The sequence below is a fragment of the Microtus pennsylvanicus genome, chromosome 2 (assembly GCF_037038515.1).
Source record: "Microtus pennsylvanicus isolate mMicPen1 chromosome 2, mMicPen1.hap1, whole genome shotgun sequence".
Lineage (NCBI taxonomy): Eukaryota > Metazoa > Chordata > Mammalia > Rodentia > Cricetidae > Microtus > Microtus pennsylvanicus.
The window spans coordinates 58112770-58129901 of record NC_134580.1 but is presented as its reverse complement, the minus strand read 5'-3'; the positions used below and the strand labels follow the sequence as shown (position 1 = coordinate 58129901).

General features: G+C 42.1%; 1 protein-coding gene across 2 annotated transcripts in view; it reads right to left on the bottom strand.

Annotated features, from left to right (window-relative positions):
• Rspo2 (R-spondin 2) overlaps nucleotides 1-10273 on the bottom strand; it is a 130864-nt gene extending 120591 nt beyond the window's left edge. Inside the window, exons 1-2 of one of the 2 annotated variants that reach the window (XM_075961066.1) lie at nucleotides 9338-10273; nucleotides 8964-9220 (exon numbers count right to left, since the gene is read on the bottom strand). In XM_075961066.1, the coding sequence (XP_075817181.1) occupies nucleotides 8964-9057 (94 nt within the window). In that variant the 5' untranslated portion in view covers nucleotides 9058-9220; nucleotides 9338-10273. The remainder of the gene's footprint in view (nucleotides 1-8963; nucleotides 9221-9337) is intronic. The other variant, XM_075961065.1, reaches the window with a different exon arrangement.
• Between the last annotated feature and the right edge of the window lie 6859 nt (nucleotides 10274-17132).

Genomic DNA, 17132 nt, shown 5'->3' with positions numbered 1-17132 from the left:
CACAAATTAACATCTCTGCAGAGGTAAAAAATAAAAAAAATAAAACATAGAAACTGATAGCACCGTGGGCATTTTATATCCATGGAATAGAACTGGGTCTTTAATGAGGTACTGTTTCTTGTCTCTCTGTAGACAGGTGAAGGAGATGCTTGGAAGAGCTGTGCTCTCTTAAAGAGGGCTTTTCCACTAGGAAGGTGAACTATTCTCTGAAGGAAGTGACTCTGCCACTGACAACACTTAATGTGGCTTCTGGTGTGGCATTATGATAGGTGTAGCCCTAGTAAATAGCTGAAACCCCACAGGAACCTTTTTACAGGACGTAAAACCTTCTAGAAAGAAAACGTGCATCATCTTGAAGCAGCCATTAGACACCATGTTCATGAAGAAAGTTACTCCACTAGGCAATTAATCAACATTTCTTAAACTATGAAAGGGAAGAGTTGAAGCCTGGACCACTTGGACACTTCCAGGAAAGGTCAAGATCTAGGTTGTTCTTCCTGCCCCTCAAAAGATACAAATTTCTTTTAATTTCAGGAAGCATACAAGCTTTTGCCCCTTTCTCAAAGCCCAAATTAACCACCTCTGCTCAATGGAAATTAGCTGGGCAAGAAAACTTCTCTTTGGTAAGTATTCCTTTCTAGCAATATATCATAAAAATGGAGTGGATTCAGGTAAATTATAAATGACAAGTTAAGAAAAGCTACCTCTAATGGGCTCCACTACATGTTAGAGTAAAAAAGTAGAAATATGTTGATAAGTTTATCTATTCTTTATTGGTTATTCTGATTATAATGTATGCATATCCATAAAATACATGCCACCACGAATACATGTATATAGAGAAATGCAAACATGAATATGTATATATACTCATAGTCACATGTTCTGGCTCTAGTATCAGAAATAAGAAGTTGCTACAATTCATATACTGGAATGGTGAAAACATAACAATTAGGCAAATTTTTACTACAACATAAGTATGGTTCCTTAACTTCCACTTATTCAATGTCATTTCTTTATTGACTGGTATTTTTAGCACATATTTCCATAAAGACATACCATACCGTGTGGGGAGATGATGATTAATTCAAAAGCGTTAGAAGGTTTGGTTCTACTCATGTTCTTCTTGACTTACTAGCTTTAAAACTCACATACTATCTTACTAAGCAGCTCATCTTCCTTGTCAGGCAAGCCCCACCTCCACACAGCAACAAAATTCCAGGATTCTGAAAGAAATTACTGAATCCAACTCTACCTGGCCCCTTCACATCTATGGAAGAATCTGACTTCATACACACGAGAACGCCTGCATCTCTCAGAGCTATGATTTCATGAATGTATTGTATCCAAGTCACAAGTATAAAAGTAAAGGTTAAATGTTTCTTGCACTGACTTATCTATATTATTAGTATAAAAGTCCTTTAAACATTATATATCTTTCATTTAATTTCTCCTTGATGATTTATTCATTCACATGAATAAATTACGCAGGGTATACAAGTCCATTATTGCCTCTTTCTCTAAAAGAAGTGATTTTAGAAATGTGGGCATGCGTGTCCCAGAGATTTCCCTACCCTGGCCCCTAATCGAAAGCTACTTAGAAAAGTCTATCATTTAAGTGGTAGGCAGTTGCTGGCGTACTGTGAATTTCTGAGACTTCCAACGCGTGATGGCTGAGAATGCTTAGACAGTTCACAGTAAATAACGAAACTACAACAGGCAGTTAAGCATTCGAACTTCAGTTATGTGCGAAACACTATATTAAAATCTTAAGTCACCAAAATTTCCTAAGACCAGACAATGAAATCTATTTGGTTTCTACTTGTTTAACGGCAGTTTACACAGAGGAAACTCTGCTGGGTACAGCAAGGATTGTCAAGATGGCAATATCATAATGCTGATCAAAAGAAGCTCAAAATAGGATAACACCCACAGCAAAATAAGGAAGAAAATAAGAACCATTTAGGGTTAGCATGAAAAGCTAAGAAATTAAACAGGGATAATGTTACTGGGCCTCAGGAAAGGCAAGCAGGTAATTCCATGAAGGCATCACAGAAGCAAGGGCATTTTAACTGGGTAACCCAACACACCCCCACAATACAAGTGAAGTAGCTTGATGCAATTTAACTATGTGGTGTTTGCGGGGTTGGGAGGAAGCTGGGAGACACTGACTACTGTGTGTGAGAGGTGGGCATTGACTCTGTGGGTAAGATAGAGGCTGAGTGTTTGGGGTTCATGAGCAAAGAATGAGCAGATATGAGGCTGAGGATGGCACACATGCTATCATTCAAAAGGATGGAGGATGGAAGACAGATGTTGTTAGATAAAGAGACTATGAGGTCCAAGAGAGGGAATGTTTGGACATAAAAAATATACCTGTTAAATATAAACACACTCTACAACAGCGGTTCTCATCCCGTGAGTTGTAACCTATCAAAGGTCGAACGACCCTTACACCACAGGGATCTTCTAAGATCATCTGAAAGCATAAATATTTACATTACTTTTTCATAACAGTAGCAAAATTACAGTTATGAAGAACAGTAAAAATAAGTTTATGCTTTGGAGGGCTGGGTCACCAGAACATAAGAAATTGTTCTAAAGCATCGTTTAAATGGTTGTAGCATTAGGAAAGCTGAAACCCACAGCTCTAAAATAAAGGACAGCTTCAACTATATTAAACTAATGAACATTTTAGAAGGCAACAGAAGTAGCAAAACAAGAGCAAGGCTCACAGTCTCAACACACAGAAAGCCCATGAGTGGAAACCAGGAACCTAAGTAAAGGCACATATCCAGGGTGAGCCATGAGAAGGAAATAAGCTGGTGAGCTCGAGTTTACATAAAACATCTATCCAAGTATTACTAGTTGTTGGGAAGTCGGACTGTGATGTAATCTGAGGCTCAAAATGAAAACTTGAGAAGTTGAGGCTGCTTTTGGAAGTAAGAGTTGAAGGAACAGGAACGGAAAGGAAATGGGGAGAGTAAAGGCAAATAATATTGGGTTCTACCAGCTCTGAATAAGAACTGACAAACAGAAATGGAGAGAAAACTGGAGCCAAAACCTATGTTATGGCATCACTAGATAGAGGGAGAAACCCTCCACAAAGGAAAGAAAAGGATATCTCCCGAGGGATGAGGAATGGAAGATCAAAATGATGTCACCAGGAAAGCACAGAGTATGAATGACCATCAAGAAAACTCTTCAGGTCAGGATGGTGAGTACTGGCTGCTCTTCCCGAGGACCAGGGTTCAGTTCCCAGCAACCACACAGCAGCTCACAACTGTATGTAGCTCACTCTCAGGGGATCTGCATCCCTGGTCTCCAGGGACTAGGAACAAACTGTTATATGTAGTGCTCAAGCACACTGTAGACAAAACACCCACACAAATGCATAAACTTCTAAAAGCAACTTTCTCATTCAACTGCTTTGCTGTTTACCTAAAGCTACCATAAATGCAAAGTCCAATCATCTGGAATAGAAAATCCTCTCAGGAAAAGGATGGAGTGGAAGCCAGATTGTAACTACCTGCCGAGGGAAGGAAACCCACAAGATTACCAAGCCGAGCAAGGAAGAGGAGGCAAGGGAAAGACAGGTGACTGGACGGAGATGTGATGAGGGAGGTGTGGGACAAGAGAAGGCAAAGGAATACATGGGACACAAAGACAAGGAGCCACTCTCTGAGAAGCAGTTTGCTAGCAAGGCAGGAAGGGTTGGGAAAGGCCAGTGGGAGGGGTCAAACATGAAAAAAGTGTGATGACATGTTATGTGTGGAGGGGTTATCGACAAAGCTCGTTATTGTGCGCGTTAACTAAAGAATAATCTAAAACAAAATTTGGGGTTCACAGGACTGCAGCCTACCTAAAGAGTCCATGAGAGAGAAAGGTCCCACAGAAGAGAAGAGAGGTGAGACAGGCCTTGGAGGAGATTAATACCCTCATCCATCGCCCCACCACAGTACTGATCTTTACATCTTAAGGGGAAAAATCAAAGGTTAAAAAAAAACATAGGTTAAACATAGGTTTAAAAATTTAGTTCTGAAAAGTACAATCTCCATTATCAAATCTTTTCTATTGTACTCTTTCCACACACATGAAAATATACATACATATATACCTTCATTATGATACATGCATATACATATATTCTCTATGCAGTTTAGTAACATAATTAGCATCTTGTACATTTGCTCCAGCTGAAAATATAATATTGTCTTCCCCCGGTGATTAATCCTTAATTGGTTATTGATAATGAGAGGGTGGGATAATGACCCTAATGACATATTGAAAAGTACCAAAAAACTTCATTATCTTTTCAGCAGAGTGTTGACCAAGTATTACAGTGAAAGATTCATTTGTCATCTGTTTCCTGGACTCGGTGTGGGGGGGGGGGGATGAGTGAATATATCTAGAAATAGGGGCTGGATGTGGAATTTAAAGGCAGTCAGTCGAAATAAAAGAAATAAAAGGATATGAAGCCTGGATTCTCTATGAACTGACCAGTTCCTGAATAAATCAAGAGGTAGTTTTGCATTAAGGAATTAGAAGTGTCATTTCCAACTTGCGACTGCTGCAAATATTGGATGCTACTCACGGTTGGTTTTCAGAGCACATGGAGTAAGCCAGAATTAAATTGAAGGCTAGGAGAACATCACCTATTCTGAATCCCTTCCAAGTGTCAGTGGCAAAGAAGATGCTGGTGTGAGCACAGCAATCTTCTGACCGCCTTGTACTGGTTAAAACACTGGTCAGAAAACAGACACAATCATGCTGGAAGCAAAAGCAGCCAATGGGGAAAAATAAGAGTGAAGAAAAGAAAGAGCCTGTTTGCGTTGCAAGTTAAACATCACATCAACTTTTCTGAACTACGTCGGAGCTTTGGAAAGCAAGCAAGCAAGCACATGAAATGTGTTTTGAAGCTTTTAAATGTAGGTTAATACGCACCATGTGCTAGCTTGTATTTTGAAAGGCTACTAGAAGAAATAAGCCATTATTAAAAAGTACTTATGGAAAACAAATACCTCCAAATCTCTTCATTAAATTATAAATGACAAACTAATTAATTTATCTCTACACAGTTAAAGAGAAAGTGTTTATCTTTTTCTCCAACCTCAGCTGCCAGAAACACAACACTGTGATAAACACTTCGTCTTGTAGAAGAACCCAAATGTAATTTTGTGAACACAAGACATTAAGGATGAAGGAAACTGGAAGCTTCTGAGAGAAGAAGATACAAGCAACAGCACTTGGAGTTGCCCACCAGCAACACCAGTTACAGGTCCCTGAGCCTGGCTGCTTGCAAAAGCTTTGAGATCTTTCCTAGGTTCATCCCCGACTTTGCTATCACCACTTGGATCCGCGGAGTGGAAGTGGTAAAAGTTGCCACCGCCTTCCAAGCTCAAGAAATTCTGAAAAGCCATAATAAAGTTATATTTTACATTTTCAGTCACTTGGCTCCAAATGTGACTTACAATCACCCCATAAAGTAAATAAATAAAAGTAAGGAACCCCGTTTAAGAACAGAAATAAGACCTCAAGGCAGATGCAGACAGCAATGACTAACAGCAGCTAGTGGGGTCTACATACTGCGTGAAGAGGGATGAACGGGCTGACGAGTGTGGACACTTCCCATGCAGACCGAACATGGGCTGTCAATCAGCCTGCCCAAATATCGGCACGTGTATCCCTTCTACATAGATATAGATACTCAGCACTGTGTTTGTGCCCAATTAATAGCATTATTTCAGCTGGGCCCTACTAGAGACCATCAAATGCACTTGTATAAAACAAAGGGAAGAAAATCCAGCGGCAGTCTACAATGGTCTTCATGGGACAAAGTCTTGCCCCCAAGTTGACAAAGTCGATATTTTATTTTCTCAATCCTTTGGATATTTTTGAAATAAAACATAGGGCTAAATGATACATTTGCTCTCCGTTTCAGCCTGGATGCAATTGATTTTAACTGACTAAATGATCTGATCTCTGCCAAGGATTTTATTTCATTAAGAAAATGATATTAAGGAGCATCTGAGATCATGGAGCAGACTAAACATAATGCCAAAGGAGTTCTGAGAATGTGCCACAGTGAAGGTTTGATTATTTGCAGATGGGCTACAGAAAAGAAAAAGAAAGAAAGGAAAAAAGAAAACTCAGGTCCCAGGGGCAAGCCTAACCAACCCTGGTACCATTGCTGCCTGCATCCCAGCACAAAGCCAAGGAAATAACTCATCTTTTATGCCACAACGCCTTTTTCTTTAAAGTAGTAATCACTTTTCCCCCTAGAAGGTAATATTTAACTGCCACTATGCAAAACAAAGGGCCAAGGGGAAATGTTGGTACCACAATGGGCTCTAACATGTCAACTGTCACTCCTGAAACGATCTGGCTGGTAGTCAGGCATTCACGGAAAGAAAAAAAACTAATTTAAATCAATCTCCTTTGGAAAAGGCAATTGTTTGGTATGCACGACAATTGGTGTAGGATCAATCAGTGGGCATGAGATCAATTAAAACCAGCTTAAGTTTGGGAAGAGGGGCAAGTCACACAACTTGAGTTACATCTCTATTCGTTTCAATATTCTCACAATACAGGCCTTAAGCTTCCTTGCGGGGCAGAAAGGCTACTATGACCCTGCACTGTCTAGCCAGCCCTGTAAGTAGTTCCACTTTTAATTAAAAACACAGTGCACCCTTTGTTGGCACAGATAGTGTGGTCACTTAAAAAAAAAACTGTAGTTATTTTAGGCATAAACTTGGGATTCAGGAAGAGACATCTGTTGTGGAAGAGAAGAAAGCCAGAAACATATTTCGATGGACATTTTTAAAACAGCCATCCTGATCGACATGTACTCAAAAGCCTTCAGACTTTCTGAAATGACAAAGTTGATTTGGCACAAATTGCTGTTGCACACTTTCTAATTGGTTTTTTTTATGTCAGAGTTTGGGACTTTAGATAGCAACGGCTACAAGTGATTTTGCTAAAGCAAGCACCGAAAAAGAAAACAGGTTCTAATTCCAATACCCAAGAAGAAAAGTACAGGCAGAGAGCCAAGGAGATGGCCCTATAGGAGAAATAAAAGCATGCAGTATCGCTTCTGGCCGCAGGAGTGCTACAACGCCATTCTCCACCAAGCAACATCTCCGCATTTAAGTTCTCAGACAATGTGCTTAACTCTTTGCCACTCAGGCTCAGGGGCCAGCAATGGGAATCAGAACTCCACTGCTGAATTAGTAAGTCATGCAATAATCAAGAAAGTTCCAAGGAGCTTTAGATACTTCTCTATGTAGAAAAATTGATGGACTCTAGTGTTTCCAATGAAATTCATTACAATTCCAGTTTTTTAACAGCTGGGGTGGCTTCTCCAAACACTTTGGAAGACAGTATAACAAAAACTCTCCAACTCTGCCAAATAATGCCTGGAAATATAATAATGGCACAGAGAAAAGAGTCCACTGGAAGGGGTGAGCTGGAGAACCACTTTCCAAAGGCAGGTATCAACATGAAGCTCTTACAGCTTTGGAGAGGACTTTCTCTCCTAATGCTTCTATATGCAGTAATCTCTGAAAATAAGAAATATTTTACAAGTGTCATAAATGAAGCCGATAAAGGCATGGGCTTGAGTATGTGTGTCCTTTTTAATAAGCCAGAGATACATAGCAACAATTAAAAACACTGGTTCCTGAATCATCATCATCATCATCATCATCATCAGTGACCCACAGCTTTGCTCTGACACAGGCCAAGCTCTTCAGTTGATGAGATCAGCTTAACGCCTACCAAGCTGTCAATAATAGTGATGATAATAATATAAATGTCTTCAAAACTAGCTACAGGGCCAGAGTCCTTAACTCACCAGAAATGGAGACGTTTATAGCCTGGAAAAACAAAACCAAGGTCTCCAAACCATGACAAATTCTAACTGTGCAAAAGACCAAGCTGGTAGTCAGAGGCAACTGACTCTCCTCAGGTGCTAACAAAAGGCTGTTGTACAAAACTCTACGCTGGTACTTCATCGTTATGCCTGTGTGGTTTATGTTTAAGTCCCTCCAGAAGACTGCATTGTGTCTGGCTGCACATGCTCTAAAATGCATTTGCCTTAGCCACCGCCCCCCAGAAGGACTGAAAGACAGAAGTACAGAAATACGAGCACTCTAAAGTCGAATTCTCTGCAATCTTTCTGGAGGCTTCCATCTGCCTTCACCCCTCACAAAAGTGATGGAGAAGTGAGCATTTAGAAAGTCTCAAGTGAATTTCATTGAGGACAAAAACCCTTCTCCAAAATAGCCGCTCTGAGAAAGCAAACAAACTGGGCAACATGGGTCTATTTTTAAAAACATTCCCGCTGCAGGGGAGAACTCCCGGAGAACGCCAGTGCAGGAGTTGCTACTTAATTCATTAAGTTCCCATCTCTTCTCAGGTTCCAGAAAAAGAGAACAGTGTTGCTTTTTTTTCTTAGCAACTCAGGTTCTACCAAGCAACTTGACCATTCCTCCCCAACACCGCCGCCCCCGCCCCAAACACACACCCACGCCAGACCATGTCTAAAGCTATCTTGGGCAGGATTTAGGGCGCACGTGGGTCGGGAAATTAAGGACTCTTGCACTTCGAGAAAGATGATTAAAAAGACAAAAGAAAAACGGATGTCACATAAGAAATGTCACAAAGAAGAGTTCAAGAGAGATGGCACAGACTGTGGACCACAGGATGAATCCCTGAGCGCTTGCGGGAGAAAAGCCCAACTCACCGGGCTCCCTCCCAGCTCTTCTCTCTGAGTCTCACCGCGCCTACTAGGGGCAGAAGAAAGCCTTCTGCGGAGCACTGAGACCCTGAGAGTGGGCAGTTGTAGCCCACACAAGAATTGAGGTCCCCATATTTGGGGTCCTAAAAGCCTAGGTGTGAATGAGCACTCCCGACACTCCCACCTATTTAGGAACCCCACGCACCTTCAGCCGAGAGCGACCCACCTCGTTTATTGCGTCTCCATCGGTTGCCTTGGCACTGGCTGTAATCCATACAGTTCAGAATGATGAGGGCAAAAGAGAAGAGGCGAAAACGCATCTGGACGGTCGGGCTGGGGAGAGACGCCTCTCAAAGTCGAGGAAACGCGGGGCTCCTGCGAGGAGACAGTGCGGGTTGCGCTCCTTAGGGAGGACTATGCCACTGGCCCTGTAGCTGCAATGATCAGTTTGGCTCGCTGAGCATCTCTCCCTCCGCCGTGAACCTGAGAAACGGGGAAAGAGAAGCAGGGTGGGTGGGGGATCGAGAGAACCCAGAGGAGGTACCGGCACCTTCGCGCCTCTTGATTTAAAGAAAGGAGGGCGGGAGGACGCTAACTCACTGGCACGAGCCACGGAGCAGTTTAAGGCAGGGCAGATAGCACAGCTGCAGGCGACTCGGAGAGGAAGGTGATTACAATCAGTGAATTAGTAACCTCTGCTGCGCAGCGGCTTCTGACCCTGGGGAAAGGGCGTTGTGCGGAAGAAAAAGCGTCCTAAGAGCACCGGAGCGCAGGGCTTTAAAGGGGCGCTCTTGAGCCCTTCGCGCCCAGGTTGGGCTATCCCCGCGCCGTGGCACCAGGTGTGGATCGCCTACCGTGCGCGCGTGTCTCAGGCTGCACGGCGTGCCTAGGCGCGGCGCTCCATCCCAGGCTCGGAAAGCGAGCCGGGCTGTTTGGTCAGCACGTGGGCTCGGAAAAAGTTTGCCAACACCCGCCGAGAGCTCTTGGCAGCTATAGGATTCGGCCTGCTGCAGCAGGGTCCGCGGACCCCGAGGGTCCTCAGGGTTGGCGGCGCCTGGCAGGAGCGCGCAGGCGGGCAAGCGCGACCGCAAGCACTGGGATGCTAGGTCTCCGCCCGCGAGAGCGATTCCCGGGCGAGGGGCGCGTCCGCTCTCCTCTCGGCGTCCGGGTCCAGTCGCTGCTTCCAGGGATCTCTCCACCACCACTTCACAGCTGAGGTTTCACCCTGCCCGAGCTGGGGAAGACAGGACACTGCCCGGAGGCCGAAGGGATGTGGCCAGCGCACTTTCCGATGGAGATGCAGACAAGCTAAGGCTCGGGATGCTTCTATAAGTAGGTGGTGCTGTGGTCCAAGGCATCTAAAGCCAGGCTGCCTCAGAGTTCCTGGGTCCTAAAGCCAGAAATGCTCGTTCGGGTTTCCCTGAGGTCCTAAAGAGCACTGACAGTATGCAGAGAGCCTCACGCAGGAAGAAATGCTCACCAGGCTTTCACAGACGGATTGTGCAAGCTGGACAGTACCTAGAGTGAGGGAGAGGCCCTGGCCTTGCTGTTCATGTACAAGGCGTCCTCTCCGAAGCTCTGGGCTCACCTCACCATTAGCGGTTCTACAAGAGAATCTGATGAGAAACTGAAGATGCCTTCTGGACACTGCTTCCTGAGCTCCTGGCTGGGACTGCTGCTTCTGAAAAACAGAGTTTAAACTTCAACCACTTTTTTTTCTTTTTCTTCTTTTTTTTTTTTGACATGAAGACACACCTCTGCCCTTTTTAAAGTTTAATCTCAGTCTGCAGGCGGACTTCCCCAGATCTGAGAGCAAAACTAAATCTCACTTTAGGGAGTGAGATTTAGTGTTTCTCCTCTCCTCCACCTTTCCTTGCAACTTATATTTTCTTGACTTTACTTTTCCCCCAAGAAATTTCACGAAGATGTGTGATACTTTGCAATACCCCAAAAGAAAAGTTTATTTCCCACTGATGCATGTTTTATTCTTAATCCTTACTCCTCTTGCGTCTTCCAAGGTGTGAATTAAACTTTTAGATGCCCTTGGTTTGGAAAAATACCTTCATTAAATGTGCTAGATGATGCCTATTTTATTCTAGTGAAATCATCTGTCCTATATTCATTACTATTGGAAATTGTCTATTTCTCCTTTGAGTGAAAGATAAGAATTTATAATGCTAAATGAAGCAAGATGGCTGCCTCTTTAGACACATTGTAGGCACATTATTACAGTGGCTTTTTAGAGGCTGGTGATTGGTTTTATTTTGGAGACTGGATTGTAGCCCAGGCCAACCTGGAACATATCTTGGTAAAGCTGGCTTTGAACTCCTGATTCTTCTACCTCCGCCACCTAAGAGCTACCATGACAAGTGCATGCCACTAGCCCAAGTTCTACAGTAACATTTTATCCTATTTCAATTCCCTTTTTCATTCCTTCAGTTTCTGCATATACTCTGAAATTTGAGGTGAAGAATCATATAGAAACAATAGGGCTGTTAGTAGCCATATTTGTCAACTATTCCATTATTGCTTTATCCACAACAATTTTACTGACATCACTGTTGCATAGTAACATTCCTATTCTGGGAATTCTGGTGCCCGAGAACACCTAAGTAAACCTGGGTTTGGTGCCATTTCATTGAAGAAAATTAAGCCAGGACACTTGCCCACAGAGTACAAACTTCTGATCAGACATATAACAGAAGCAGTTACTTTGATCCAGCTTACCTAATCTTGGACTCTTTTATTTAAAAATATATATTTATGTATTTACTTTAAGTGTATGGGTGTTTTGCTTGCTTGTATGCAGATGCCTGTCTACCTGATGCCTTCCACGGCCACAAGAGGGTATCACATCCCCAGAGACTGGAGTTGGACAGTTGTTGGCCAACATAAGGATGCCGGGAATCGAAGCCCGGGTCCTCTGGAAGAGCACACAGGTGTTCTTAACTGTTGAGCCCTCTCTCCATTCCTAATCATTGACATTTTATCACAAACCTTGGCAATGACTGGAAACAACTTAGCATTGATAGTTCCCCCTCCAGCTTGACAAATGCCACTCTCTCCTCCCCTCCAACACACTCACGTGCACACACCGAAACTGCTGCACTTGTTAGGGTGAAATTCAAGGGAGGAAAAAATGCTTTCCTTAATAACTCCCTGGATGCCAGCATTGCTCTGACACACACTAAGATTGACGAACTTATCAGCATCCATTGAAATGAGCACAAGGCTGAAATTGTGCAGCGCTCCTATTCCTGGGTTGGTCTAGGCAATCATCCGGATCTCAGTTTCTTTGACAGTGTTTTCAGGAAATTAGATTAAGTTTTCTTTTACCTCTTGTAGCCAAAGTCCATTTTTTTGGAGGAATTTGCTATGGGGCCTTCAGAGTTTGAGAGCAAAGCCATCAGTGAATGGATTCTCCATAGGGGAGAGGCATTGTCATCCTGAATTAAGTCTGTGAATAACTTTCAACTGTATCCCTCCAATGGTTCAGAATTCTACTCCTGGTTGCCCTGTTTTAACCAGAAATATTTTTACAATGGTGAACCTCTGGGTTCAGTGCGCAAGAAAAGTATTTAGCATGTCGAATGTGTTTAATATTAATATTAAAATAGACTCTGGAAGAAGAGAAAGTGGCTGAGTACTTTTTGATGATATCCTGGTCTCTTTCTTCATTGTAAATGATAAAAAAGGATAAAAGGGGGAAGATTAAAGTGTGTCACACATGTGGTATTCAAAATCTCAGGCATCATTTCTAATGTAAACTTACCTATACACATTATTTTCCCTGCCCGCCCCTCCTCGGGGTGTTTATTTCAAGAATCTAAGCTTGTTCCCACTTAGAAATTGCAGCCTTGGTGGATCTGAAACTCTTCTGGATTTTCACCTGATATCGTAGCTTCCTTTCATCCCTAAGATTAGAATGTGCTGTTGTTGGGGCTCATGGCTCACAGTCATTCCATTCTGGAGACTAAATGGAACTCTTCGTCTAGCCAAGCTTATAGGGTGGTTTGGTTAAGGAGCTTTGTAAATACGTACATGCCCAGTGTTTGTTTACAGAGATGCACACCGAGAAGGCTGAGTCCACACCATTTACTGGTGACAGAAAAGCTCTTTTCCTTGGAATCAATTTCTTCCTGAATAACTTTCTGAGTTTTGAGTAGATTTCCAGAGATGAAGATGGTGCTTATCAGTCAAGTGTGTGTATTTGTGGAGGTTATATTCTTATCTTTAAAAGACCTCTCTCTCTCTCTCTCTCTCTCTCTCTCTCTCTCTCTCTCTCTCTCTCTCTCCACCCCCAGCTCGATTTTCAGTTCTTTCAAAAGAGCATTATGTAAAAGCTCTCACTCGTCCCTCCCCCGGGCAGCCTGTTCTCTTTCTTAGAGTTATTTTTGTATAATTCCAAGTTTTGAGTAGATGTCCAATACTTCTAAATACTTCAACCATTTTTCTGTGCTTGACAGTCAATATGTATCTACTCACAAATGTGAAAGTCTGTGTATGTACTCGTGTGCTCTTGCCCGTCTCTCTGTCACCCAGTCCTTCTTTATGGAGCTAGTTGGATACTGTAGTCACAAATGTAGACCACGATGTGTTAAGTGTGTTTTCCAGTATGTTCCTTATCCCTTCAGTGTTCCTTCTTCTTTTTATGCCATCCCACATCCTCTCCATATATTTAGTCAGCTCCCTACGAATACATTGTCATTCTTTTTCTTTTTTTAAAACACCACTTGAGTTGATTTTACATGGTAAATTCCTAAATCTGAGAATGTAGAACCAAACATTTGTGCATGCCTTTGTGTTCTTTCCCCGTCCCGTGTGAGTGTGGATGTGTGTGTTTCCCACAAATTGCCTTCCATAAAGGTTTGATGATATTCCAGTATATGAAAATTCTTTCTCCCTCAAAATCAAACAATTCATTTATTAAATACTAGTAGGCAAAAGAGCTTCAGAGTAAAGTTTTAAACTGTAATTCTTTGCTTTTAAACAATGTTGTCTTCCTCTAGTATGTTTAAATCATTGTATTTCCTTTTCTATGAATGCTCCAAATACAAAATGTGTTCCTTTTCTATTATCTTCATGCTGTGTTTTGATATATTGAACATACTCTGTTACTATGTACCATGTCTTGTGACGTGAACTGTAAATCTGTTTCTTTCCAGTTTTATCAGCTGTCTTTTAACTGTGTTTTGACGTGTATTAGCATACAGAAAACTTGAAATCATATGCTAGAGTGGGATTTGTCAGTCTTACCTTCCTGTAGGTCACAGTTGACAGAACTGTGGCTCGTGGCGGGCTCTTCACATTTTCATTCAGCAGGCGGCAGATGCATAGATTCCACAGTGAACATGAATGCTCATGACCGATCTCAGTCTGCACCACAGAGACCAGGGTAGAATATACTTAGCACTTTCGGAATCTTGAGTGTTCATGTTCACAGAGTTGGTTGAATTTAGCACTGATTCTTGTTTTTATTAGTTCGCTGATTTAGATTCTTTTAATCTCTTATGTTATCAGATGTTCATTTCCTCAGATTAAAGTTTTCCACAGTGTTTTTATTCCTTGTTGATATTTGTTAATGGCACATGTAATACTATAGGCTGGAACAATTTTGGCATTTTATGCCATTGTGTCAAAACTATGTAAAATCTTCCTTTTAAATATGTTAAATGATCATTCTGCTAGCTGCATGTGATAGTACGTGTTCACTTATTATATTTGTTTAGGGAAAATAATGAGGAAAATCTTCACCGAGGTCATAGATCAGTCCTTATCCAGCCCAATTTATTATTTTAAAAAGTCACACCATAGTCACTTATTCAGTGTTTTAAAAAAAAGTGTAAATATTTGATTTTCCAAAAGCTAATCCTGTGTTCTGCCACTTGAGAACTTGCTTCCACGCTGATGTCATAACATATATTTCTTGATTTTTGTCCTCCATCTCATCAGAAAAACAAATCCAGAAGGTCATATTGCTCATTCCAGAGGAAATTCAGATCAAACCAGCTCTATAGAAAAAACTCAAGGTCTGACCTAAAGTTTTAATGTTATTTCCCTTACATAGACTCCTGTGCCCTCAACAGTTTTGAACTAAAATACCATGTAATACTTCAATTTTCTTGTGCGAATGTAGCTTCAGAAGCAAACGCCACTGTGAAAAAGAGAGAGCCATGAAGATTCTCAGTTATTTAAGTTATTTAAGTAGGTTCAGTTTTCACTACTGTGGATGGGGTGTCTCTTTCACTCTGTTTGGACAATAGCCAATCTCTTTGCGGCATGACTGAGATAAACGACAGGTAGCATCCTCCACAGACTTTTCTCAGTCTCGGCATCCAAAACAGACACACCTTTTCCAAACACCCATCTTGTGGTTTATGGCTATAGCAGCTTTTGCTGGTGCTCAAGGGCAGACTTGGGGCTCACCTTCAGCGAGCAAACGGGAGCTGTGACAAGCATTTCCCCTGCCACTCTCATTGCTTGCTCCATTTTGTCTCTGTCTTTATGTTTGTCATGGCTTTCTTACCTTTTAGATGTATTTCAGTTGGTAATGTTAAATATGTTTCTAGAAGCCACTGTATTGGACCAAAATGGGAAAATGTTTTTAAACATAATAGAAATATACATATATACAGTAGTCAGAAGGTGGGAGTCTTTGAGCTCCTGAAGACAACTATTCTGTTCAGGATACAACTGAGGAAATAAGCGTGAGGAAAAACTGGGGATCACCAGGTCCCATTGGCAGAAAGACTCAAGACAAAAACAAACAAACAAATAAACACCCCAACCAGTTTTCATAAGTCCCTCCTCTGGTGAACCACAGGGATATTTGGGGTTATTATTAATCTGAAAATTAATGAGAGTTTAAAATAGAATTTGAGAGTCCCCCAAAGTCTTGTTATTTCCCCTTCCCAGAACATGGTCATCTAAGTAAATGACCCTAGGTCTTCCTGAGGAAGGCCAGGAGAAAGATTTACAGTTCTAGACTTGTCTTCACCCAGTAAGGAACTCTGGGGCTGTGAACTGTGTCAAGCCTGGCTCACTCTCTTGTGGTAAGTCAAGTTTTACTTGGAAGCCACACTGACCGTTTTTCAGTTACAAATCAGGTAAGGGATGAATTGTCCAATTTACCAAATGTTTACTTTATTGGTTAGAAAACTAGGTTAAATGACCATAAATAGTTTGATGCAAACATCAAATATCAATATTTGCTTGTTCCTATTTCTCCGCTAGATCATACAGATGTGTGGATTGTACCTAACTTTCTGTCTAGGTGTTTACACTGAAGGGTATGAGCCACATGTTCTGGTGTATGCCTGTGTTCCCAGGACTCAGAACAACAGTCACACATTTGAGGCCGGGCTGGTCTATATAGTCAGTGTCGTACCAGCCAGGCTAAGTAGCAATACCTTGTCTCAGTGAACCCAAATCAATAAACTTGAGGGTGTGAAGTAGTGAGTGTAGCTCAGCTAAACAAGTTACCCCCAAACAATCAAGGGGTGAGGTGAGCATGATGTGCCCTCTTCTGAAAGAGCTGGTGTGTCTGTGTGTTGACAGGGACTCGTGTGATGTGGAAGCCCAAGTTCGCATTTGTGTTCAGAAATTAAATGTGACTAAGAGATGACAGTCATGTGCCAGACTGTCAAGAGATGAACTGATACAGTCCATACTGTGCCATCTGGATTAAGGTGGAAACAGTTTTCTGCAAATCTCCACCTGCACAATTTGAAAAAGAATTGGATAAAAAAGAGGGATTGAGAGTACCTTGGAGCCCAGGAACAGAAATAGGATCTGTAATGCTCTTGGAAGCTCATTTGCATCATGAGGCAAGAGGGAGAGATGCTGACGTCCACAGATGGAGTAGCTTAAACTTTTTGTCTCTCCATCCAAGTTCTCCTCCTGACTCACCATCTTCCAAAACTACCAGATACCAGAACCATCAGCAGAGACCAGCTGTGAAGACCATAGTTTTCCTTAGCTGTGACCACAAATTCCACTGCTGTCACCACGTGAGGGTGCTTACACTGCCTATTCAGATCTTTGGCTTTCTGGGTCTTCTCCCTTTCCTTCCAGAGCTTCATGTCCTCAGTTCCTGCCGTAGTAGTGTATGATCTAATGCCTATGGTGAGATCCTTATCCACAGCCGCAGTAATGGAGCATGCCATAACTGGTTTTTCCACTACACAGAATGAAAATGTATTCGTTTTCCCTGTCTTTCTGGCAACATCATCTGCTCATCCTTTGAGTATGCTGAGATCAATATTAAGTGGCTTTATTATTTTGACTAACTAACCATGCTATTCACAGCAAAGTCATGTAGCAAACTAGGGCTACCGTTGCTTTCCTAAGCTTTATTTTGTTTCCTCTGGAACTATTATCACCTTTGCAGACCATA